We start from the raw sequence: 26,332 nt of genomic DNA on the forward strand, positions 1-26,332 counted from the left end.
GTTTCCTATGAGCCAGAAAATAAAGCTAAGTAGTTGTTTGACGAAATCCTTTCATGTGACCTTCTCGGGCGAAAATAGCGTAGCCCAATACCTTCGGAAAGCGTTGAGAAACAAACAAACTATACAACGTGGGCATTCCCCAAATCATTGCAGAATTGATAAGCTGATAAGATTTAGCATGCAGCTCAAACTTAACTTGACATCTGGCTATCTTCGTTGGAGGAGTCTTCTCGGTGCTGGTCGCGGTCGCTCTCCCGTAATAGTTCGCTGTGGTAAAATTATCCGTGAGACAAAAAATACATGTAATGAGGTAGTTCTCCATCAAGTTAAACAATCTGTCTTAAGATATTTCGCTGTGTTCACCTCTTATAACTTGCGGGTATCCTTCCAACTCGAGCTTCTCAAAGCCGCATTTTTATCGACATTGACCACTTCTCTGGGCTTCTGGCAATGCTTAAGGACAGTCGCCTAAAAGTATAACCATTGATATAGAAGCCTCATACATTTTAGCCCACTTATGTGTGCTACAGTATAATTTTGCTTTAACCATTTAAATATTGACCACTCACCCATGTAACTTTTTTAGTTTTTTTAAAACCGTTTGCATTCCAATGATGCTAAATAAATAGTGTAAGCGACTATTTTGCTAGGTTTTTTTTTATTTTTTTATATAAGGCACAACACACGCGACTAAGTTGATTGGCAAAGCTCTACATGTCTTTGATAGTGCTCCTATCGTAATATTTAGTAATTTATTGTAGATTTCTACCTGTTGTGGTGTTAAAAGATCATTTACTGTCAACAAATCAAGGTCGATGTTCTTTCTTATTGGTTTGCCTGCCAAAACCGCTGAAGTTATGCCGAATACCGGCCTGGGAGTTGGTGGGGGCTAGAAGGTAAGAAAAGATGAGGTGTGAAAGTGGAATGATTTTACCAGTCCTATCGATGAGAAGTAAGTGAATATAGCAGAGTGGATAATGAAAAGTACGTTGTGATTTTAAAGCAGATTTAAAAATCACCTTCTTTGCATTTTTCATGTGTGTAAAGAGGGTGACCACTGGAACTAATGAAAATTATCTTCATTCAGTTCCATGCTTTTGTTAATCTAATATGTATATTTATCCATTTTGGTAGGTAACTTGGGCAAATAAGCGAGGGTATTTGACAGTGTAATCTGCGTTCGTCTAAATATGTTTTTTTTAAAACACAAGCGATCGGTGTACGACACCTACGTAACAGAACAGATACCTTAGACCACTGAGGAGGACACAAATTCCAATTCTCTTTAAAGTCTAGATAACCTACATGCCCCAACATTACTGCTCAAATAAAACATATCCTCCTATGCACATTATTCTCTTTCAAAGGGTATGAAACCAGAGGTTGAATAGTGGAAACCAGGATCGGTTAAAATTGGTCGGGGAATAACCCTCTTTTGTGACTTTTTTCACGGCTTTCAAATATGCCAAAAGTAAGATTGTTGCGCAACAAAGAGTAAATATTGTTTGCGCTCCTTAGTAATTCCATATTCAAGTAGGAATCCTGCCTTCCAAGGGCAGTGAAAAACTGACTCGCTTTGGTGCCGACATTTGCATAAGCTCGAGACTTCTACAGTAAATAATGTTTACACATGATTTTTTAATAGTTAACATATTTTATACCAAAGCCCTTAATTAATGACCATTTTGACGCAACTTATTGCAAATAACATAAAATTGGTCTTGTTGAAGTCCTTATATAAAAACAAACTAAGAACACTGCTACTTTTTAAGTTTATTTGGATCAAACTGCGTCATGATGCGCGTAACCAGATTATCGGTCACACTGGTTTGTTTAATCTGAAACTAATTGTGCCCTTCTTGACGGGCAGATTGTATAATTGACTCTGTGGTGGGTTGGGCTTTTCTCTTGTGGTAGTCAAATGTACACTCGTTGTTCAATTCATCTACCTCCCTTTATTGCATTTCCATATCCGTTATTCATTCGCATTGTGGTTGTAATACCAACATTGTGATGCTACTGCACCTCCCTGCGTGTTTTTACTTGATATGCTATTGCAATTTTATCATGCTTGAAATACCGTTAGCACCTGTATGATTTATTAAATGCCGAGAAATTGTGGTATTTCAGATAGCAACAAATAGGTAGTGCGAACTCGATGGTGTAAGTAGAATTAACCACATCTATGTATTTCCCATGCAGTCATTACGTGTTTACCTTAAGTGCAATTTTTCAATTTCTTTGGCTTTTTAATTGGGCGGTTTTAATATATCTGATTTTTGTTGGCCGCCTCGTTGACCTCTGAAGGAGTTATATCAAAAGCATTATACAACATTACATCAAGGTACATTGTGGTTATCTATGGGTTTGGGTGATCTTGTTTTAGTTCCTATCTTTTTTGTTTTGATTTAGCTTTACAGTGGAGTAGCCCATATCGTTGTGTGGCGTTTCGTTACTTCCTTCTAATAGATAGGCCTGTTTGGACATCGATCTTTTCTCATTAGCGACCGCAAATTTTCACAATCACTTAAGAATAACTCGCCCAGAGTAGCTCAAAATTGCCTTTTATCTGTCCATTCCTATGATCATTACATACGCTATTTTTTCTTAAAAGAACCAAGGTGACTCTTGTCAGTCTTTTGGGTCACATCTTTCGATCATTTATGGAATAGTTTTATGCTGAACATGTATAACATTTTTCTTCACGACATCTATTTAATCACACTTTTTGCCTTTACCTTGTCCGCTGGAAACAACGTGACTATCAACATTAACTAATGTTATTTTTGACTCCACCGACGCCTTTTAATTTTTAGGTAGGAAAACTGGGCACAATGGCGTTTGATACGAACCATGTAAAGGAGTTGGTTCGCATCACTTACCCATCCGTTTTTAACAAACTACTGACTCAAATATGCTTTACTCGTGCTTTTTTTGCGTACGGATGTTGCAACTTTTAGTAACACCCCTTTTTAAGGGATTGTTTCAAGGGTATGCCGACCGAACCTTGTGGGGCCATCGAGAGTAACCAAAGTTTATCCTCACCGATAGTTGCTGAATCCATTCCTGAAGATGCAGAGTCATCCTCTATTGCTGCGAAACCAAATTCATCTGGTTTGTTTAACCCTTTTCGCCTCCCTTTATGCATTAATTTTGTAGTGAAGGGCAGATCAGCAAAAGTGTCCCCAAGATATTACAACTCATTAGCATACACATTATCCGTGTTGAAAAGTAGTGGAAATGACTCGGACGATAGTGATTCGGAGTCTTCTTCCTCACCATCCCTGCAGGAGAAACAAGATTACAGTCCTAAGTATGTAATTCCACAAGTGCAGGTCTCCAAACCCTCTCCAGAATTGGAAGATCAAGGGAATAATAAGTCGATTTTTGAGGAAATGCGAATGCTTGGGCTTCCTACAAGTTTTGGACATCCTAAATTTGGGTTTGTTGAAGTAGTGCGTGTTTATTTTTTCTTACAGTGGTATTAGGACCGTGGCAGCTAGGAGTCAACACGGACGGTGAAGTTCTACTGATATATTTCAGTAGCAAATATTTAAGTGTTAATGTCTACAGTTTGCTTGTAGAGATCAGTCCACTACTGACCTGGACGCGCTGTTTTTGAACTCGCTCGAAAATGTCAAAGAATCACAGTGGCTCGCTCATAGTCTCACCGATATTTGTAAGGGTGAGCGCATACATTTGTCGTTATTAAGTTCTTTTTTCTCGTCAGAATAGTACTTTTTCCTATGCACAATTTGGTTCTCAATAATACTATGCACATTTTTGAATTTTCTCTATTTATCATACCGATTTCTTGTTGTACGTATATCGGGAATGGATATATAGGCCTCACAATTTACCTCAAGATGCGTAGGTGTCTTTGAAAACAGTATCAGGCTTTCGTGATAGATGTCACTTTTTTACAACGGAAGTGCTTGGACCTCCATTTTTTGATTGCATGAGTAGATGTATTTAAAACTTATTTTCTGACACCGTCTAATATCTTGTTAATTTAAGTTATTATCAGTAAGCAACGTAATTATTGGATATCCTTGTCTGATTTCCATTGTCCTGTTATTCGCCACGTTTTTGAAGAGGTGAATTTGTATGACTTTTAACCTCCATTTAATCTGCTCTCATCTAACGAAAATGTAGTTTGTTACAAAATTTTGTCATCCCATCTGTATCATGTTTATTGTTTTGAGGCTATCAAATCACGTGCAAGGCTTCAGTTTTGTTGCTTTAGTATAAGGGTATTGCGACTTGATGGCCCTGAATACGAAATTTCACTTGCATCACGAGTTCCTGTTGCTTCTCCTTCATCCATTTATTGGTTTATCACAAATTTTCAGATCTGCTAGATATGTTTCCTTATATTCCTTTATTTGGCTGGCAGCCGTGCTTTTATGAACTCACAAGTATTTTTGTATTGTGTCCTCAGAACATCCATCCCTTGTTCTTTCAGCAGCCTCGCTTCCTCTGTTTCCACATAGTGGATACGACGACAACCTCACCCTAGAAACGCAGTGCATTTTCGCAGCTGTTTGTCGTGTCATCGAGTACGGCTTTTGTCCGAATCAGCCGTGGTAAGCCCTTCCCAAACGTCCACTCTGTTCCTTCGGTTCTTTATGCGATTACTATGTATTTAGTGCATATGCGGGCTTGTTACGTCCCTTATTTATTCACAATCTTTTAGGGTTCAAATTCCAAGAAATTTGCGTTTCCAACTCCCGGACTCCTGGAGTGAGGCTTCTCCAAGGGCTGTGAAATGGGCAATTCAATGTGAGCCCCTTCTTTTCACTTGAATGGTAGTATTGATAGCAGTTTGGCTACATCAGTAGATTCAATTTTATTCACTTTAAAATGGGTTTTTGTTGCTTTTTACCTTCTGTCGATGTTTTAAAGCAGTACTTTGAAGCATTACATAAGTATTTTTTTTATAATGCCCTTTACAATTACGCTTTGTGTCACTCGCTGCAAGGAGTCCATCACACCTTTGGTGGAACTCATGATGAAGAAATCTGAAGTTTCTAGATATGGATGGACCTTTATCACAAATATTGGTGCATCTTGAGCCTCATTTGTTTGCTTTCAACCATTTGCACAATGAAGTTGACTTTTATTTGGTTGACGGAGAACTTACCCTCCAGATACTGATGTATTTTGCCCACTAAGCCGTAAACGATGTGTAGGTAATCCATTTCAAGCCACCATTTGACTTCCGGAGACCAATTACCTTCAAATTACTGGTGCTTCGTGTGTTTTTATCTTAATAATCATGTCTAAGGGTACCAACTTAACGACATTCTCGCGTGCTGTCTAATTACAGCCTTTTAGAGCTCCTTTCCTACTGCTCTTTGTGAGATCTTGGTAATACCCGCACTTGACATTTGCCTGTTTATGTGTTTTATTTAGTGGAGCTTCATACAAAAAACTGCATCTGTCGAAGTGTTCTGTTGAGCTTGTTTTTGTGTTGGTTGCATTTAACGCTGATGTGCCTTTAATCCGTATTTTAAAAAGCTTTTTCGTATTCACCCTATCCTATGCCTAAAGGCTCTATTCTGGGCGAGGCGTAACCGAGTGGAAATCACTTCTGAATCTGAATTCAATTGAGCAATGCATTGCTCTCATTCACTACGTCCCGTTAATTAGGCAGGGCGAATTGTTGTGAACTCTCAATGCGAGTGTTGATTGGCAATCTTCGTGCATTTGTAAAAGTTAACTCTCATGGGGGTGTTTTTGTCGGAACGGCCTTTTTCCCCCCATCTCATACCCGAGGGATCATGTGACTTGCCTTGCTGTAGGATTAACATCCACTGCTAACTCGTCCAGTCTTTGTTCAGCCAGATGCGAGTTTCCAATCCGTAGTGTTGAAGTATAGTAGATGAGGGAGTAGTTAGGCCGGAACATGCTTTCTAGTGTATTATAAGAAGATTGGGAGTACTAAAATATTGTCGCATGCATATTTTCTACCCACTACCTTATTAATAAAACTTCAGAAATCAGTGGAACCCATCAAGAGTGCTCTTCAAATATCTATCTTAAACTAAATAAAACCGACGCGAGTTGATATCTTTTCTACTTAAAATTGAACTCCTTAACTTTCTACGCTTAGATCTTTTTTGGTATTGTGTGCAGCGGCGTTTCTGAAAGGACGGGTTAGGTACCTCCAAATGCACCTTTTTGGAAGGCAGTCCTTTTTGATCAGCAATATCCTGGTTCAATTTTTACTCGAGCTTATCGAGTCGAATTGTATTTGCTTAGTGATACTTCTCTTCGGCGCCTCTCTTCCACCACTCCATTCATTTACTCATCTAAACCGCCCATTCCAATGGTCCTTGTACAGACACCAAATCCTCCCTCCATACCTCGGTCATCATACTCCTAATTTTTGAACGAAGTTAATTATTCCCTTTTGTGAGATGGCTCGCGATTGTTTAAATATCTTTTTTTCTGGCTATGGAGGCAAGATAATTGTGCACTTTAATGCTCGCCTAGGATTATTGTTTGATGTCTTATCGGTTGTGATTGCAGCTGGCACTGGTGTCTACTGCTACCGCCACCTTGGAGGCCAGGTCAGGCGAAACCGCCTGAGATTCCTGTGCATTTATTGCTTTCTACCTTGGATAATTCGTAAAATTTAGTCTATGCCTTTTAACTCAGTCATCGTAATTCTCAATACGGCTGTGGCAGTGGTTACGACGTGCGTACTGCATCCGTTACACTTTTTCATAGTCTATTCATCTCCGTCTCCCCCTCTCTTCCTATCAGCGTCCCTATCTTCCGGACATCGTTGCATCTTCCGCTACAAGCCCTCCTGCGCCGCGTCCTCTCGCAGGTACGTAAATCAAAAATCGCCACCGGAGCATTTATACGAGGACGGGGGGGAGACTGCTTCCTCTGTGGAGAAGTACTGGGCTCAGCGCTATCGCCTCTTCTCACGCTTCGACAGTGGCATACAGTTTGATCGAGGTCAGTTTTTCTATTGTTAATTGAAACACCGTAAGTCATAATGTGTATCGGTTACTATTGTTTTTTTTGGCTGATATAGCTTAGTTCGGGGTGGAGTGTATCTCGTCTCCACTGCTTTTTTTGTTACTTTTTTGTCGGAAGTTTGAATGAACAGCCTCTTGATTGCTGTCTCTAATTAACAATAAGGCTCTTTCATTAAAATCTGTCCCCTGACATTTGGTGCCATAGTTTGGCGCTGTCTTCGTGGCACTTGACGTGTCCTCCTCCTCAATGTTAATTCTTCTGGAATAAATACAGAAAAGGCAAGAGTTAAACGCACTTATGATGAGGCATCCAATGCATTCCTCTACAATCTACAGAAGTTTTCATGTTTTTTTTCCAAGTTCCTAGGTTGATCAAAGCGAGCCCTATGCCGTTGTGGCTTGGCTGTATTCTCAGAATTATGGGGTTTGATGAGAGGTTGGTAAACAATTGAATGGTGATTAGCCGAAAATACAGCCGTCCATAGAGTAACCAAATGATTGTGGAAAGCTTTATACAATGCCCTATTTGTTACATCCGTTACAATTCGTAATCTTTTCTCATTGTGGCACAGGCCTGCCGAGAATGCATTTTTAAGAGGAGGGTTTGCTTCTAGAAGCCTAGCAAAGACCATTCGTAACAACTTTTGCTTTAATCGTCCCTTTATTGCCCAGCTATCTATTCTACCTGGCATGCAATTGTCTATTGCTGATGCCGAGGGAAAGCGATGGGGTCTTGGAGGAACTTCGTCACTGGGGCGGATGAGAATGAGTCGATATCGTCCTCCTCCTCGTTCTCACACCCCAAGAGTGGAGATCTTCTCATGACTAAGCTTTGTGATGAGCCATGAGGTGGGGTATGAGGTACGAGATCTTGACTGTCTTGTAAGAAGGTGGATGGAAGCGGACTTTCTTCTCACTGATTGACTGACTAGCTCAAGGTCCGCCTGTTTTTGAGGAGGACGAGGAAAAATAAATTTTTATAGCGTATGTTTGAGTTGCATCGTGCTGAGGAGGTAGATGGGTCTCAGTTGTAATTGTTTGCATTGGTGTGGTGTGCAGGGAGAACTTCATAGTGAACAGTTGTGTCCCCAGTCCACCACACACACGTAGAAGCGGGCGTAGAGTTCTGGGGCTGAGGTGATGTCTTTCTTTGGAGTGTAGGCCAGTGAGTAAATGGTGTGGAGGTAACCCATGGTATATTCGTCCGCTTAGCGATGGTTGCATTGCAACTCCATTTTTTTTACAAACTCATAAACAGCCTAAAAATGGCGCGTTTGAATAGTACACGTAATGGAGGTGGAGAACAAAAAAGCTATTGTCTGAAGATTATCGTTTGTTCTTCCGTCCGTCTTCCTTTTGTCATCTACTGGCGCCTGCAGGTGTCACCTATTTGCTAGGTTTTTATTTTATGAATTTTGTTTCTATTTGGTGTAGGTATGTACAAATTGTTTTATTATTACGTACATGAAGCATTAGTGAAAGTTGCTCGTCATTTTTAAACTGTCATTTGCCACCTGGCCTTTGACACGTTATTTTTGAATAATTTAACTGCGTAGTAGTCATATGTAATGCTTCATGGTCAAGAATGGAGGCTTTTCCCTTATCAGCGTGCGCATGTACCTTTAAGGCGAATGATTTTACAGCAGAATCAGATTGCTGAAGTCTTTTTTAGGCGGTAAGTACTGCTATCGCCGAACCGTAGTGAAGAGGGGAGGCGTGGTGCTCCCCCCTGCAAACACCACAAATGAAGGTATAGGAAAAGGTGCTGCAGCTTTGAAGCTGAGCAAAACCTTAGAGTTTGTAGAGCGGAGAAGTTGGAATCTAACTCTTCAGGTTGAACCCACCAAGTATCATGAACTGCTGGCGGGTTCACAAAGGCAGGAAAGTAATAGGGATTTGAGGATGTGGAGGAGGAGAAGGGTGAAAGAGCACTGTATTGCTAGGCTGATGCTTTATAATGGATGCATACAGATAAACACTTGCATTTCGCAAGTTGCCACAAGTTCGTTGCGGCGAGTTATATCGAAAACTGCATGGCTCTTTTGATCATTTGCTATTATCAGCAAGCAACGAAATGAATTGGTGACGAGACCACGTGCAGCCACGCTACAGACCATCCCACGAATTGAGTTGCTATATCTCCTCTTAACTCCGTTTATGGCGCACAACTACACTTTGTCTTTACTAAAATTTCACCTACCTAAAACACTTCCCTATTTTGGCGTCAAAGCCATTCACTCTGGCGTGTACAAATCCGTAGACGTGTTTGTTTTCAGTTTAGAGGATTTTTCCTGCAAAATCTTTACCTATAAAGCCTGATTCAACATCAGCAATCCAGTAATAACATGTTCTAGTCGTATTTCAGTGTTCCATCATCGAAGCCGATTTTTAAACTCACACCGTTGCTACTGTTAGATGTGGGTGTGTGGTAAGTTGGGGGCGATCGGAGGCCTGGCTGACAACCGGGTTGGCCACTAATTGATTTAAGAAAACGCGAATATTGCAGCTCTGGTTGTAGAAATCAGCGCTGGTTAGATGAAATGCATTTGATCTACGCTTACACCTTTTTATTACTGCTACGGAGGTAGTATGAGCCAGTGTACCCTGGAGGACGGTGATGCATCCGTAACTAGGCTTTAACCGTCTTATCTGATGTTACGCGTCGGCAATAAGCAGCAAGATTTAACTCCCTTTCCTGTACTTTAGAGGGTCTTTTCAGCGTCACGCCGGAGGTGATTGCTGTGCACCACGCGCGGCGATTGGCAAATATACTTGGTGGACCGCCGTCCTCTCATACCGTTCTCGATCTCTTCACCGGCATCGGCGGAAGCTGCATCCAGTTAGCGGTTGTAGGCTTCAACGGTAAACAGTCCTTACCTTTCCCCACTTTCTCAAAAACAGATCAGATGTTTTTTTTTCCTGTTTTATTACTCTTTCTTGAATACTCATCAGGGTGCGAAATGTAGCAATCTCTTGAGTTGGAAGCATAATTTGATCTGGCGTTAGATTCATTCAAAAATGAATGCTTGCCGTTGCTTACAAAGGTGGATATTGAGAACGCGATATTATATAACAGGAATCTGTTAAACGCGTGGAAAGATTTGGAATTCATTATATCTAATAAGACTCCCGCCGTCTGCTCGAAGTGTGTTATAATAAAGTCGGTAGACTTAAGGAGTCAATTAGCCTCTCTCCACTTCCTGTCGGCCCCAATCAGATATGCGTTAAGTAGCATGAAGTGAATCCGGCAGCAGTCTGAGTATCTGGCTTTATTGCTTTGGTGTTCCGGCATTCAGGGACAACCATGCTTATGATTATGTAGCGTCTCGAGACTTTCTTGAAGACGAAAGAATATATAGTATTCGGGCGGAAGGGAACGGGAGGAACTGCTGGCACGGCCCGGAGGCCAGCTCACCTGGCAAAGGTACAATGGCGGAGCGTCGTTTCCGGCGAGCCCACTTGTCAACTTCCCGCCTCAGCTATTATAACATAATTGGTGCTGTACGAAAAACACCCACTAGCCAACCGTGCCAGTCATTGAATTGCCATGCAGCTGAGGAGATACTTGATCGTAACGTTACTGATCCCGCATGGAAATTGGATTCGGGAAGGGGTAATGCGCTGACCAGCACGCGTGTCCATAGCTAGCTGCAGAAACACTAGCCCAAAGGCAGAGTCATGTAATAAAGGAAGGAGTTTGAAATAGTTTTGTGGGCATACGGTTTTACTTCTCTTCCTCCTTGCCATGTTATTCTCACTTCGGTGCTGCCCAACCATGTCTATCTGAGCTCTATCGTGCTAGTAGGGAAGAGGAGGCGGTAATTGTGTGTTCACTTCATTACCACCTTCATACAAATACGGTAGTCAGCTCCGCAACGAGCTTTTCCAAATAGTTTACGGTTTGTGTCTCTTCAGTTGTTAACAGGTTTCTTGCAGACCACGGGACTGGTGTAGATGCCGGGCGTAGATGTCTTTTTAGCCCTTCTGTTTGACGTCATCACAGGTTCTTCCATATGCAGCATATACACCCCTTCCTCTCGCTAATCTTTATCGCTCAGCAGTAGATATCAGGTTAATTGCCTTCTAGGATCAGTTTACTTTTCGCTGTCCCCAATGTAGCTCCCCTGAGATTTCTCTGAAGATGAATGAAGTCATAATACTCGGGCAGAATATACGTATTCGATGTACAGAGTGGCGGAAGGGGCTACTGGCGTGACATGGAGGCCAGTCCACCCCGGAAAAGGAGCCCCAGAGTGGTCATTTTATTAAAACCGAGGGGTAACGAAACAGCCACCGTATTACAACTACTTACAGGGTTTAATTGCTTTGTCAGCCTCCTCTCTAAATTTCATTGGTGTCCGTCACAAAGCTCTCCGCCTCGCTTTTGCTGCATACGCTCACTACGCTTAGGTGGGTTCAATCTCTCCTCTTTATTAATTAAGTAGTTTTTTTTATCTTAAACACTGGTAAAGTACATAATCTTTTCTTCATGAGTCAAGTGACTTTATGAGGTGGCAGCCCCCACCTTGAGTGCAATTTCGGGAAACCCCCATTGCTGAGTGTTTTATGACTTACACGAAATTAACCTATATAAATAATGTCAGTTAAATAGTTTTAGAAATGCGTAATATGAGCCGGACTGTTTCAAATAAGTAGATAAATTGGCAGCTTGTCTTTATGGCTCTCGCAGTCTCATCGAATGCCTTGAGGCTTGCTCTGCCGACTCCTTTTGTTTAAACGCCATTTGGCTTTTGCCAGCATTATTTTTCAACCATTTCTTTGATTCCCGAGAACATGAAAGAGATATAAATCCACCTTGGATTATATGTTCAGCTTTGCAAAATGCTAAATGAAGGCAAATTGTGAAGGCATCAGATTGCCATATCAGTAGATGCATATAATGGAGCCTGGTGGGTGCTCCACCAGCGCAATGGTGCGCTCCCCACTCTGCGCCAAATACTTCGTGATTCCTCGACGCCTCATTTTATTACCGACCCCGCCTACAGTTAAAACGGAAATGCACACACGCATGTATGCACACACAAACACACGCTCCATCCGTGCCCGCCTCTGCTTCTTCGCCACATTTGTCGCGTTCAGAAGGGTTTTCTCCATTATCCTCGTTTCAATATCCCTGTTTGTTTTACGCTTTGGGATGTCATTAATCCTGACGCAGTTGCCGAGTAAAAATGACTTCTTTTAAAGGACTGAGGACTCGGGTTTTTGACTGCCCTTAAACAGCGTTTCTTCATTTACCCTACTTACTATTGATTTGGGTTAAATCGTGCTCCATGACCCCTCGGCGTAATGCCGTATGGGATGCGTCCAACCGCCAAGTGGAGGAATCTACTGCTAAGACAAGTTCCTCAGACATCCTCCAACAGGTTCCACGCTATACTTTGAAACCTTATTGGGAAGTCCTCCTCCTGGGTTTCGTCTGTCTCCAGCACATGCACTATGCATTAGCGCACGGATTTTTTGTTCCCCGAGAAGTAAACTCTCATTACTCTTGACGTTGTGATTTTCACCATCATGCGGACCGATTTATGACTGCTTTATTGGCTTCAGTTGTGACGGTGGACGTAAGCGAGTCGATGTTGCAGATGGCCAAGGCCAACGCGCGAGTCTACGGCGTGCACAAACGTATTACCTTCGTCCATGCTGATGCCTTCGCCTTCTTGCGGGAAACACGCTATCGATTTTCAGCGGCCTTCGCGTCGCCTCCCTGGGGTGGACCCACCTACTCTTCCTCCACCGTCTTCTCCCTGTCTAGTCTCACTATTTCAGGTGGAGGCGAGACTTGTAATAACTTCTTCAATCTTCTAGAGGCGATCGCTTCTGTGACTGTCTCAGGAGGCCCTGTGGCTCTGTTCCTTCCAAGAAACACTAACGCAGGTTGATCAGTAGCTTCATACTTAAATAGACAATTTGGGTAGCCTCTTTTGATTCATTTTTTGCATTCTCATCTCAGGTCAGTTGTTTGAACTGCACCGAAGGTTCATAGGTGCCGCGCTGGTGGATGTGATTCCTCAGCTGGAATGTGAGCTTGCACTCATCCATGGCAGGCCAAAAGGCCTCACGGTTTACCTCTACTATGGCGAAGGAATGGATAAAGAGGAGTCAGAAGTCTCATTTGAATCTCTGTCTGACTCAACTAGCGATTCCTCTACTTTTTACGATTGTGATTAAGAGTTTTTCCATTTCTTACCCCATTTTTTAAAAGTGGTTGACCAATTGTCGATTTCGATCCCTTGGAAGAAATGGGGTTTACTCATTGGTTGTTTACTGATGAGCAGTCGAGTTCAACCCGTGTTAGCTTTGGGGCATTCACATTGTACCACTGGATGACGCCCTCGACACAGCTGGTTGACGTACCGCGCGCTCGCTATGCATTCAATAGTGTCGAAGGGCGATCGAATGCGCTGGGGCCTGTTCGCACGGGATCCAATGACGTGTTTGCGATATGATTTGGTTGAAAGTGGTTTGATGCAAATGCCAGGCAACTACCGGATCAGTGTACTATCATGCGGGCTACAGTAGCCAAAGGATTAGCCCTAACTTCATTCTTCCAAGTTGTCATTGGAGCGGAAGTTTACTTGGTTACCGGAACAATGATCTAGTGGTCACCCTGCAGGTCTTTCCGAATGCTCAGTCTGATCAATCTCCATCGGTACTTATTTGACCATTTACTGTCGGAGTTCCATTTCGTAGGGGGTGAACCGCATCCTTTTTCGCAGCAAATAAACTTTCACGTGGGAAATGTTGCTACAGTGAACCGCTTGTGCATGAGTGAATAAGCGCTGATGCTTAGTTTAACATCAGAAAAAGTGAATCCAACTCAGGTTGGTGATCGTGGTTTGAAAATACAACTCCCCAATGATTTCGATTTGTTACATCTTGATGCAGTCGGTGCACATGACAATCAGGAGGCGAGAGCACTGGTTCTGGACCGTGTAAGGCTCACCTTAAAATTACTTACGCACTCTCAATCGGCAACGTTTTGTAAGCATCGCTTCATGGTTGTGCATCAAATTTCTCAGGCCTATATTTGGAAAAAAAATTGGACGTATTAAAAAGTTCCCATTCCCATTACCTCAGGATTGCTTTATTGTGCTACGAAATCGACAATGACCGTGTTAAACCTTGTATTTTAAACCTTATACCCACTTGCACAAAAAAATATACCACAACCTCCTTTTCAATGGGGAAAAAATTGAAATGAAGCGAATCTAGGAAATGATATACTGCTTGTGATTTGCTCCGGGATGAGTAGATACTTGAAGAGAACAGTCCATAAAATAGACCGAGAATGAGGCGTTCACCATCCCACTACCCAATTCCTTGTGCTTAAAGTATCTTCCTTGGAAAGCTTATTTTTTCCTCTCTGTGCACGCGATGAACAGAAAGCAGCTGTACTCCCATAACTCCTTTTCTTGAACAAGTTCTCAACTAACTTGGAACGCGTTTTGAGTAGTCACATGCAAAGTACTGAATATCATGAGCTAGCATGGCAAAATTTAAGAGAAAATGTGTTCTTCTCTACCTCCATCCGTGTACTGAAGAAATTGTTGGAAAAGAATTAAGGTGGGCCTGCTGGAAGAAGGAATACGTTGGTCTACTCCACGTGTACATCATTTGAATCATCAAATAACATTTCTTTTGTACCCCTGAATCCGACTTCGATTGTCATGAAGACCATAAACCGAAGTATATCTTGTTGTCAAGACCAAAATCATCTGCCACATAGTCAGAGAAATAAGTGATAGTAGGTTTTACTTATCCATAACTTATGCTCTTTTCACACTGAGAAGTTGGAAGGGTTAGGATTGCATTCACCACGCGTCTTCACTTTGCCTTCTTGAATATGGTGTAGGTGTTTTAAACCAGGTTTCCAGGTCAGTGGCCACAGAGCAAACAAAGGGCCATAAAGCGAGCTGTTTAATTTGCTAAAGATAGATCTCTTGTTCGGACTCCGACGCGTTGGGTTTTAATAAAAAAGTGATTGGGGAGTTAAAGTGGCCTAGCAGGTTGCGCTGCATTGGTGTTTTTGTTTTTAAACCTACGGTTTTTCACAGAGTCGGAGCACTTAACATTGTCCGCTCACACTGCAAATATGGGGACCGGTAAAGCAGTAATCTCTCACCTTAAACGTGGTAGATCACGTTTTTAATGGAAAGGGTTTAGGTATGATACGTCCGTTTTATTGTGCTTTGTAAAATAAGACATCATAGACGCCTTTGAGATCTTAACTCAGAGAATGCTAATTCTTTATAGGTCTCTCTGTTTGTCAGTCTGTCTTCAGCTGGGCTTGGTTTACGGGTAAAAAGCCTAAGAACATGGTTTTCCAAGTGTGTCCGAAAGCACACTCCATAATCCGATATCAATTGACCGGTACCATGAGTGAGCACTGTAGGTAAAAAGTGTCATGCTTTTTAGGGCTAAGTCCTCAAAATCTACGTTTAAAGGAAGCAATTTATATTGAGGAATTCGACTAATGGGTCCAGCCAATTGGGTATGATTTCAACGACCATACAGCACCATACACATGCCCAGTGGATAGGAACTGTTACACACAGCCGTCTATTTTGAAGCAGTTTTATTTTGTTCCTTATTGTCTTGCCTTTTGGTGCACTTTACAAGAATTGGGGTAGGAGAACGCGGGAATGCTTGAGCTTTATCCTCTTAATCTGTGGAAGTAAAGATGCAATTACATGATGTCTGCGGGAGATTCGCGATTACCCATTCCGATGCCTTACTTTAACACCTTTTGCCTGCGCTAATTAATGTATGCTTCGTTTTCCAAACAATGGGAAGTAGGATGAATAAGGCGAACTCCGGAGGTTTGAGTGAACAATTACGATGAAAAGAAAGGTAAAAATGCTGCTTTTAAGTGAACAATTGTCGACAGCGAGGATGTGAATTCCCACACAGTACAGCAATTACGTGTGCTGTGAGGAGTGCGGCATTTCCCCTTTATGAAAATTCGCATCACTATGGTAAGATTTGCTCCAAAACCTGGGTGATTTCGTCCTTATGAAGTATATCAACTTGGGGTTAAACAAATACGGTGTCCAGTGGTTATATATGGTGGGCTAGCTGCCCAAAGCTGTCTTGTAAAGGGGATTGCAGTTCCGATTAAATGGCCCTAGAGCCTTCTCACACATAAAATATTCATAAGCGCGGTGGTATTTCACTCGGCGGGAGCATACTTTAGCCTAGTAGTGCTCCTCTGCCAATGGATTTTTATGATTTATGAGGAGATAAGCCTACCGTCATTGCACTACACGCCTGTTTACTTAGACACACACGCAGCCTTAGATATCGCGTATTTCATTGTTCAGTAGGCGCAATCAAAGGTGCTTTTCATTAATGATTCCTCAAATCTTAATGGTGCGGAACACTATTTGTACCGTAAATATGCGATTCGTTTTAAGTGTATAAGTTCGTAAGCTCTACGGCACAGTGGGGCCTAATGCCACTCGGCGCCTCTGGCGCGAATGGCTATAAGCTGAAATGCCTTGTCAGGTGTTTAGAAATGATTCAGGAGGCCATACCGTATCATTCGTAAGTAGTACAACTGATCGAAATGGAGCAGGCTTGGAAAGTGCGCCTAAACCAAGCAGGAAAGACTGATGAGGGTGGTCCAAGCCGCTCTGATTTCTTACAATTAGCCCCATGGAAATGAATTGTGAAAACCTCTTACGATTGTACTTTGAATGTAGTGGTCAGGATCGCAATCCAGAAACTTGATGGCCTCTTCTTTATATGTTTCCCATGAAAGTGAATGGTACGCGAATTATTCTCGACTTCGAGCATTCTCCAGGCTTCAACTTTTTGCCCACATAAGTTTCATTCTGATGCGCTTCGTCTCGAAGAGAGTGTGATATTCCATAATTCAAGCTAAGCTCATTACTTTTTATATGCTTCGGTCATCTCTCTAGCCCTACGGTTAATTGCAATTCCCAGGAAAACTCGTTTTCACCTAAACAGAGAAGAATCACCACACAGAGTGCTGAAGAATGAGGGGTGTGTGATAAAATATCCAACTCTGTGGGCTCTGCATTCTTCGCGACTGACATAATCCTTGTTATGGTATCCTGTACACGCCCACAGCCTCCCAGCTCCCTCGTGCACACTCGCATGCCCTAAAGGCGGTGTTCGGGGATGACCTAGAGCGCTAATGAAATGCTTCAAATATTTGTTTGGCTCTCCCTTTCGGTTTCGCAGGAACGTTAGGGCTCCGACTGTGAGCGTTTGCTGGGTGGCGCGGCCTCTGGGCCATGCCAGTAGCCTACCGGCCATTCTGAAAGGCTTAGGACGCTACGCTATAACCATCTGAGGTTCTGGCATCTAGTTCACGGCAGAAAGCCTCAAAATTTTTTCATTAAAGGGGTCTCATATTCATTACTTGTAAGGTGTAATTTACCACGACTTTGATTATGCGGACCACCTAAAATGCTCTCCATTTGGCTCATCTGCAGTGGACAAAGCAGAAATGGTAGATGACAGGGTAAATGCATATTCATTTTAGGTCTTAAAATAAACTACTAAGCTACCCTCTAGCTGTTCCGTTATTTAAAAAAGCGATATATCTGCGTTGATACGGTCAGGTTAGGTCTTGTGAACCAAGGCCCAAATTATAGTGCCGGATAAGTATGTCTAGGTGAGTTAATATCACTTGAAGGCGAAAGTTGCTTTATTGCGTTGCCATATAATTAACTAGACTTGAATTGAAAAAAATATTCCAGGGGAAGCTATAATTAAACTAGGCGAAAGTTGTTTCCAAACAAACAACCTCCCTAGTTTAGGCTGCGATTTCCCCTCCTAGACAGTTGCATGGAAGGGATTCCGCTCCCACCTAACTGCGCTAGAATTTGTGGGTGGGGTTAAACGGTTTTAGATCTCATAATTTTGGCTGATTTTTTAAATTAAGTGGATCTGTCTCCATCCCCGCCTGGCCAGTTAAGTCATACCCCTACCTAGAGTTCTCAATCGCTGAATTTTTTACAAGTCCAAGATGAGAGGTGAAGGAAGTGGACATTAGAACGCCTGTCCTGTGGAGTTAACAATGAGCCTAAAGTGGTTGCTTGCCATCTGTAAATGATCTTTTTTCCATCTACCTCCGCAATCGCTTGCTATTAAACCATCATTCACGGGAAAATTTTAGTCTTTCGGCAGTTTCGCAAACACACTGACTTCGACGCCGAAGCAGTTTCGTCCACTTCATTCCTCTTATGAAATGCTTTGCTTGTGCTCTTATAGAGAGAATATAATGGCTTTGGCGATGATCGCTCAATGGAAGTCTCAGAGTCACTTCTTAAAGCTTTTGGCTAATGGATTGACGATGCATAATGTATAATACCCTCAGCCCAGGGTGGTAATACGATGTACTAATACGATGCAAGTGTGGGTGAAGCTGGGAGTAAGGAGCATCAAAGTTGCTTTGTCTTGTGAAAATGACTTCCAAATTAACCCAGACTGAATTGACTTGAGTGATAACTTTACTCGTGGTAAAAAGTTTGTGCACTACCTCTAGGCAACTGCCATCACCACCCTCTTGAAAGTTGGTAGAGAAGAGTGAGCAGTGGGTTCACATCCCATTCCAAATAAATAAGCACTTTAATGAGGAAATTGATCGTCAATAATAAAACATCATTCTGTTTCAGGTAACAGAATTCTTGCTGGCGTGTTTTATAGCCTGACTCTCTACGACACTTGTCACATGGGTCGCGTCAATGTCCCAAAGGATTGTAATCTCATATTTACACTATGCGGCTATTCGGTGCATCCGTTTTGAATAGTTTACCATGCGGGTCAAAGTTCAGATAGGGTTGGTGCAGTGGTTAGGTGTGCCCAGTGTTACCCCTCTTGAAAGTTAGCGAAGACGGGTGGCTGACCGGTCCATTTCCAAAGTATCAAAATAGGCATTTTGATGGGGAAAATTGGACCCAGGTGCTAAAATATAATTCTGTTTATGGTAACTGATTAGTTGCTGGCATGCCCTATTTTCATGTTTTCATGGCCTGACTATACACAAAACCTGTAACATGGGTAATGTCAATGTCCCGAAGGCTTGTAATCTCACAGTTGCATTGTTTAATTATTCGGTGCATCCGTTTTTAATGCTCTACCTTGCATGTCAAAGTTCAGGTAGGACTGGTACAGCGGCTGGTTCTGCCCGAGGTTATCATGTCATAGGAGAGGTAGTACTGCTCGAAATACTAGCAAGAATAAATAAAAGTAACAAGACGAATAGGGTACTCTTGAGTGTATCGTTGTGTAGCTACTATACACTAGCATCTGCTGAGAAATGGGCTCTCTGTTGACCATAACTTTTGAGTTAGCCAAAAACAGTCGTCCGTCAAATTTCCGGCTTAGAGGTGCTCTTTATATTGCTTCGTGTCTGGCTGTTTTAGCCATCCAGTTTAGGCAAGGAAATGAGCAAAGTGAACATTTGGTTGCCTTAGTCTGATTGAAGTGGCATGTCTTGTCGGAAAATTCCCCCTTTGGTGTACTTGAAGTGACGGGAGTTCACGTAGGTCCGACCCTTCCAAGCCATTTATGTCATCCTGCTTGCTTTTCATCTAACATAGGGTTAAAATAATGCGTCAATAGTTAAATCCGGTGCAAGCTTCTGAAAAGCATCTGAAATTACGAAGGCAAGACAAGAAGAATAATTAATGCTGACTGGCAGTGGGAGTTCACTGTGGGATCTCATGATCAGTTTACCAAATTAATGTTTAGAAAACTTTCTCTTTCGTTTACTTTATTTTCTTGTTTCCAGCAAAAGAAACTTGTCTTCTCCAAGAACTTAATGCTTTTTTCCGTATCCGAGCATAAATAGGGATGGGAGCGTTTATTCGCCCAGGAAAATGGTAATCATTTAGGCTTGGCAAACCCGAAACGAGGAAGTAAAGGCTGAGAATTTCCCAAAACCTGAAGAAAGGCAGTTGCTGCACGTTTCTCTTGCTGTTTTTAGAAAACCAAAGTAACTAGCAAAAAACGATTGTCTAGATTGCTGCTTGGAGGAAAAACCCCTTCAAACCTGATTCATGAATAATTAGTTTAGGTTACAACTTCCTTCCCCGCGCCATCTGAAACCCTACCCATCTTTCCACCATGTACTCCAATTTTGAAGCCTAAATGAAGGCGTGCATAAAATTAAACATGTAAAGGAACTGAAAGCGACAAAAAATCTCACACTCAGACACCCACAGCACTATTATAATCACCTACGGACGGAAATAGCGGTTGCATGGTCAAATCTAATTACCACGAGTGGCGTATCACTGGGAGCACAGAGGTTCGAGGAGAAATGCGTTCGTTCTTTAGGCCGAGCCATAAAATCAACACCGGTCGGCCCCAGCGGACCGCATGGAGTGAAGAAGATGCAGGCCGATGTGATTGTCCCTAAGAGGTATTGTATACACCGAATCACTGAGGTGAATACACATGTAAAAGGCTTTTGCAGCCTTCACACTATCCAAGCCTCTACCCTCCTTAAATGCCGTGCCACGGCTAATGACGTTCGTAATGTCAGAATGCTGCCTGACCTAGCAGATTCAGCCCTGTGGAAAGACGAAAAGCGGGTGCATACATCAGCGAAAAAAATGCTAATTCTTAAGGATAAATTAACATAGGCTTCGTATGCCCGCTGTGACAAATATTTAGGTCGAGAGTTAGCTGTAGTGCACCTTTTGATTTCCAGCTCCTCAAATGATGTTCCAGTTTGGTGCGCATTAAAATACGCTTGAGAAGGGCGCTGGGAAAGCCGGAAGTAACCATCGCTGAGGCATTGAAATCCCTGTCAATACATGAGGTAATTTGGAATAGTTCCTAAAATGCCATCCTGACGTTAGGTAAGGAGAGTATCTAATTATCTAAATTGACAGACCTCATAAAATACACGCACCCACAGGGGAGTACCTGCCTTAATGCGTCTCTTCGGCCTGCCCATTTCGGTTACGTCAGCAGGGCATTTACATCACTTGCGCCGTCAGCATAGACTGCAGCCTCACTTGGAATTAAAAGCCCCGTCACCTTCCACTGCTCAAAAGGAGAATGCCTGATCGACGGTATGCATGGCTATTTTTACGAACGAAATGGCTAAATTCGGTGGTGTAAAAGAGCATAAATAAGCAGGTAGTCTCTTTTATTCCACTTTTTACCAATTATTTAACATGTATAACAGATCGAAAAAGCCAACTTTTAGTTTTTTACCTCAAGGAGCTTGGCTAATATTCAAGATCATCTAATTCTTTGAAACCGAAGAAGTTTTATGTTATGGTGAGGATTTATCGCGTTGTATTCCACATCTCGAGTGTTAACGGTAGCCTCAGTTACTCAGCAACGGATACCACATCGGAAATGATAATTCCGTGTTGTCAGGTTCCAGTGTGATGATACTCGCGTCGTTCAAATAACTATTAAGAGTGGCGCATTAAAAAAGGGGAATCACAGAAAAAAAAACAAACTGGCCTACATTGTTTAATAGGAATCCGTGTCCGTCTGTATTTTCTGCCTCCAAAATTCGGGTGGACCTCCTCACCTGCCAGCTATGCTATTCGAGATGCGAATGAAAGCTTTGTAAGGGAGGTTTTTTCTTAAAAATAATAGTATTTTGGATTGCAGAAGTTGGGAGATTTTACTTTATATTCCCCAAGCTTACCGAATCACAAAATTTCCTGTTGAGTCAAGGGAGGTCACCACAAAGAATGTGCGGTTTTGTTTGAGTAGGTACTACTGTGCCAAAATTTTACTCGTAAATATTCCCTAAAAGAAGTCGAATGGGCCAGTCTTTATGAGGAACTTGTAGAGATAACTTTGCGTTCTAGGGTAGGAACAGGAAGGAAACGAGGCGTAGAAATGATCGAGATCAGTTGAATTAATCTGGTCTAAGTAGTTTGACTTGGCTCTTAAAGTAAATCTATTTTTAAATGCTCTGGTCTTTGAATAGTTAAGTTTCGTGAGTAAATTAAAAATAGAAACGCTATTTCAGGGAGTGGAAGCTTCCCTTCTAAGGGGCATTGTAACTGGACTTCCTTCGATTTACATTTGTTTATTGCCACCTGGCACGATGACGAGCAGAAAAATGATTCAACAAATCTAATTTGCCTTTGGTGAAAGACAAATTTTTCCGAGAATATGAGGAAAACCCAAATTAATTTGATTATTATGATGCTTTATACGTTGACTGTATTAGGAGCTGATAGCTTAAAATGGCTAAAAGTGGAGGAAGTTTTTAACGCCACAAATACCCGATTTTATCCATTCCCACTGACACTGGGAACCGAATGAGACATTAAGGGTGGTGTCATTCCACTGGTTGTTTTTTATCATACAAATTGAGTCGTGCAGACCAAAGTCCACGAAATCGTTTAACACAGCGACGGAACCTGCGTAGTCAAAAAGCCCACTGCACGAGCAACTAGCTTAGTCCTCCGCTTAGCCCCAGATTATCTGTGTACAAAAACAGGACACATTGAAATACCTAATCCAAAAATGCTTTTCCTACTTACCTGCTCTTATCCCTGATCACAGGTTTTCGATTCCGCGGTAAATGTCCGCTCATCACCTTAAAAACTGGATGTAGACCAAATTTCAGCAAAGATCTGACTCTCCTTTCCTTTAGGTATAATAGTGATTATCTAGTAAAAATAATCCAGGATAAATTGAGGTCTCTGGCAGTGAGCTTTGATGTTTTGTTGCGTTAGGTGAGTCGACGAATCCAGTGGATATTTTTGGGGCCTTGGCGTTGGTTTATTTCAAGTTGGTATTTGTTTCTGCCATGGTGATAAAGCTTAATTTACTCAGTCCAAGGTGTTGAGATTGGAATTTTTAGATAAAAACAATGTCTGCCCTTTGGCACGCAGGGGCTATCAAGTTCGTTCGCAGTTGCTACTACTCTTGGAGGGGAAAACCGTTTTAAATAATGAGAATAAAAAAGAGGGGAAGTTTTCATCCTCACCAGATTAAACTCAATCAATTCAAGAGAATTACTTTTCAATGTCTCACATATATCAAAATGACACTTAGACGGAGGTGGCTGTGGACTAGAGGCCTTTCGGTCGCTCTCAGCTCAACTAAAAGTGATCCACGGATGCGCATATCAGTAATGCCAGTCCTAAATCAGGATCAGTGATTCAGATGATGCTGTTTTAGAAGCACTTAAGTTGCGGAGGTACAATGAAATATACATCCACAGCCGAATGTATCACAGACAAGTGGATCGGCGTATCAATTTTTTGGCTATGATCTGCTAGGTAACCTCTCTACTGATTATGCGGAGACTTTTGACATTTAACAGTCATTTACTTCATTTTTGGCAATCCGAAAATAACAAACCAAAGAAAAGTTCTGAATCTTACATTCGTTATGCTGTTTAAGTCACCAGAAGAGGCTTAAGCCTTCTGCCAATTCAACAGGGTGAAAATGACCTGGAGGAAGATGCATTAGTACATGACAGCAGGAGCTTTGACAGGGCAGCCGAGGTCAAGCAAACAGGCAACAGCTGTTGGGTCTATAATTCTGAAAATAGCCAGAGGGAGACAACCATTAGCCATTGTTCCTAACTCTTCCAGCTGTTTCCACCCTCACGGGGTGTGAACGCTTGCCCAGGCTTTAAGGGCGACAAACGCCGTTGGTGTCGTGGGTCGGTTCTGTCCGACGACCACTAGGTTGGGGGGGGGGGGGGGGGTGTGTTCTTTGTAGTCAGTCGGTAAAGGAGTGATTTCGTGTATGCTTACAGAAGGTGTCGGAGATTAGCAAACTGTAGAAAATCATATACCTCACCAGATAGCTACAGCGTGACCCTGTGAAGTGAACCAGACTGTCGCCGTAGACACTAATCTCACTAACAAATATGCCCAGATAACAGTAAATACGTCAGTACTGCCTTTTAACAAGGAACTTAACAGAGGACATTTACAAATGTATGTAGGTATAATAACCAAAGTCAACTACCCTTTACAAGCATAAAGTCGGGTTCATTTAACCACTCGGTCAGCGAAGTTTTGGCCTTCATCTTACAACCGGAGCTGACCGCGGTATTCGCTTTATTTTAGAATGAAGCACTCGAGGTAGTATCGCCTACAAACAGCTTGCAAGGTACATCTTCGGCGGCCTTTTAGATAGGTGCGGTTGGTTGCTTGTTTGTTTGCACAGGCACCTTTTCAATGTCCGACAATAAATAAGCCGCTTAGAAGTCTATCAAAGGCGCAGGCAGTGAGTGAATTCTTCAAGTCCTGCCTCTTAGGTCCTTAAGGTACTCGCGCCGGCGGTACAAGCAGGGGTGTATCTACAGAGTCATCAGAGCCAGTAATGTTACAAGACGTCTGAAGACGCCCAATCCTTTAGTTATGGCCACCTAAATAAATTGTACTGCATCCATCAGGACTTGAAACTGAAACTTGTCCATCAAGAGGATATTCGCAAGACTTTTTGTCCAACAGGTATCGCCTGTGAATGAAACAGTGGCTAGGGAAACAAACAGGTTTGAGCTTTCACCGACCAAAATATAAATTTCCACGAAGTTGGTACCACCTCGCTAGCCTCTGTTTAGGTGGAAACCTTTTCGTCGTCAATGTGCGTGAGTCCGTATTTTTATACCTTCCTGTCTGGCTAGTGCTAAGGCTTCCCACAATTGCAAGAGGCATTTTCCCCAAGCCTTGCTTAATTGCACGGTTGAGACATAAATAAGAGAACTGTGGTCTGCTTGACTGTGACATTGGGAAAAAATTAATAAAAAAGCACTGTTGCAATCGTCAGTGCCTTGACAATTTGTATTTCATGCGAACATGTGTTTCGGTCCTCCCGATTCCCCACGATTAGTAAAATTAATTGACACCACTTCTCAAAATTTGGTAGAGGACTAGAGCTCAAGAGACCCCATGTTCCCCATCTAAATTTATGATGGCCCATCGCTACGATCATTTTCAATTAGTGGGCCATTTAAATGAGCAGGAGAACTTTTACTGCTTCTGTTCACTCAACTGTTGTTGGCTAATGCATTCCGGAAACTGAGAGTAGTGCAAATTCCCTCACTCACCTTCGGCATGAGTTGCGGAGTGGCAGAGAGTTTCGGTTAAATTTAAAATGAATATTTTGCGCTCTCACACTTCTTTGAGGTCTTAAAATTTCCCAGTCATGGTCCCAATGCCTACGCTCTTCCCCTCCTTTGTGTGCTACTATGAGGTTGAAAGTCGCTGCTGTGGGACTATTCCCTCACTCACATAAGCATAAAATGCAATTTAGCCAAGCCATATCTTTTATGGAATAGTACATCTACTCCATAGCAGTCTTGTTAAGTGTCCTTAAAGACGAGTTCTTCGTTCCTGTCTATTATGTGCACCAAAGCCATATTAATACAGCACCACAGTAAATCACCCCTGCAATTCACCAGTCAGTGATAAGTAAAGTGAGAAATGGTCTGGTGGTTTAGTGAAGACTTTATTCAATAGGAATAATGCTTTTGCCATCAAATCAGAAGGTAAATTGTTTCCACGAGAGCCGCAGTATTCAACCTTTCGAGGCGCTAGAGCTAGCTGCCGCTCAGGCCTCTTTAGGTGGTAGCGCGGAGTGGTTAAGAGGGTCATGATGTTTCAAATCAACCGCCTCTCTGACAGTACTCGATTAGCTGTCACCAGTACTACAAAACGCACCCTTCACTGGTGAGGATATTAACACCAGCGAATGCCACCATAACTGTTTCGCGTGCTATTCGTTGTGCAGACAGCAACAAACCGAAACCATACAGCAAAGACAAATGGAGGAGTTTCAAGGCCACTGATATGGTTGTGCTTATATGCTATGGATATAAAATGTAACAAAAATTTTAAATCATTGGATTTAGCTCGCGTTTTTCTAACATTTGTTTGTTAAAATACAAAACGAATGAAAAGGTTACATGAATGTCGTCAGTTGACGAAGTTCTCCTACGCGTTGCTGCATTAAATCCCCACAGAAGTATTCTCTCCATCTAAACGTGCAGAAATTCGGTATAACTGCTGTCAGAAAAAAACGTATTTTACTAAAAATGCCGGTTTAAGTGCTCATTGTGCCCGCAACTTCGAAAACGAAGCAAAGCATGTGTATATGCATGTTGTCAGAATAGAGGGCTCTTTGTACATTAGGGCGCGCGCGGTTATCTCTACTCTTGGGGGAAGGAAGGGATGGTGCAGAGCAGGGAGGGATGAAAGTGTTGGTAGTGATGGTGATGGTGGATACGGGGATGGGACCTAGGAGAGTTTCAATTGGACCCGCTCACCGATATCGTTGAGCACAGTTCGTGAAAGTCCACCAGCCGGTCGAACCCGCGGGGTCCTCCGGTCTCCAGCTCC

At 42.4% G+C, this 26,332-nt stretch overlaps 3 protein-coding genes across 3 annotated transcripts in view; 2 read left to right on the forward strand and 1 right to left on the reverse strand. All coding sequences in view use genetic code 11, as the record gives it.

The window, feature by feature from the left end:
• Positions 1 to 1,797: 1,797 nt before the first annotated feature.
• EGR_02607 (Trimethylguanosine synthase) lies at positions 1,798 to 13,462 on the forward strand (the record flags this gene model as incomplete). The annotated part of the gene is made up of 12 exons (XM_024491856.1): positions 1,798 to 1,827; positions 2,817 to 2,938; positions 2,978 to 3,114; positions 3,160 to 3,442; positions 3,585 to 3,685; positions 4,442 to 4,586; positions 4,697 to 4,782; positions 6,772 to 6,972; positions 9,702 to 9,857; positions 12,564 to 12,890; positions 12,967 to 13,121; positions 13,292 to 13,462. 12 exons carry the CDS (start codon positions 1,798 to 1,800, stop codon positions 13,460 to 13,462), a joined length of 1,914 nt encoding a protein of 637 aa, XP_024353671.1.
• A 336-nt stretch (positions 13,463 to 13,798) lies between these two features.
• Positions 13,799 to 23,380, forward strand: EGR_02608 (hypothetical protein; the record flags this gene model as incomplete). Its single annotated transcript, XM_024491857.1, has 2 exons — positions 13,799 to 13,948; positions 23,258 to 23,380. The coding sequence occupies 2 exons, from the start codon at positions 13,799 to 13,801 to the stop codon at positions 23,378 to 23,380; spliced, it is 273 nt and encodes a 90-aa protein (XP_024353672.1).
• A 2,850-nt stretch (positions 23,381 to 26,230) lies between these two features.
• Positions 26,231 to 26,332, reverse strand: part of EGR_02609 (rhodopsin-like orphan GPCR) — a gene marked incomplete at both ends in the record, with an annotated part of 1,591 nt that continues 1,489 nt past the window's right edge. Inside the window, one exon of the mRNA XM_024491858.1 lies at positions 26,231 to 26,331. Coding sequence (XP_024353673.1) covers positions 26,231 to 26,331 — 101 coding nt within the window. The remainder of the gene's footprint in view (position 26,332) is intronic.

Source organism: Echinococcus granulosus, assembly GCF_000524195.1.
Source record: "Echinococcus granulosus chromosome Unknown EG_S00012, whole genome shotgun sequence".
Lineage (NCBI taxonomy): Eukaryota > Metazoa > Platyhelminthes > Cestoda > Cyclophyllidea > Taeniidae > Echinococcus > Echinococcus granulosus.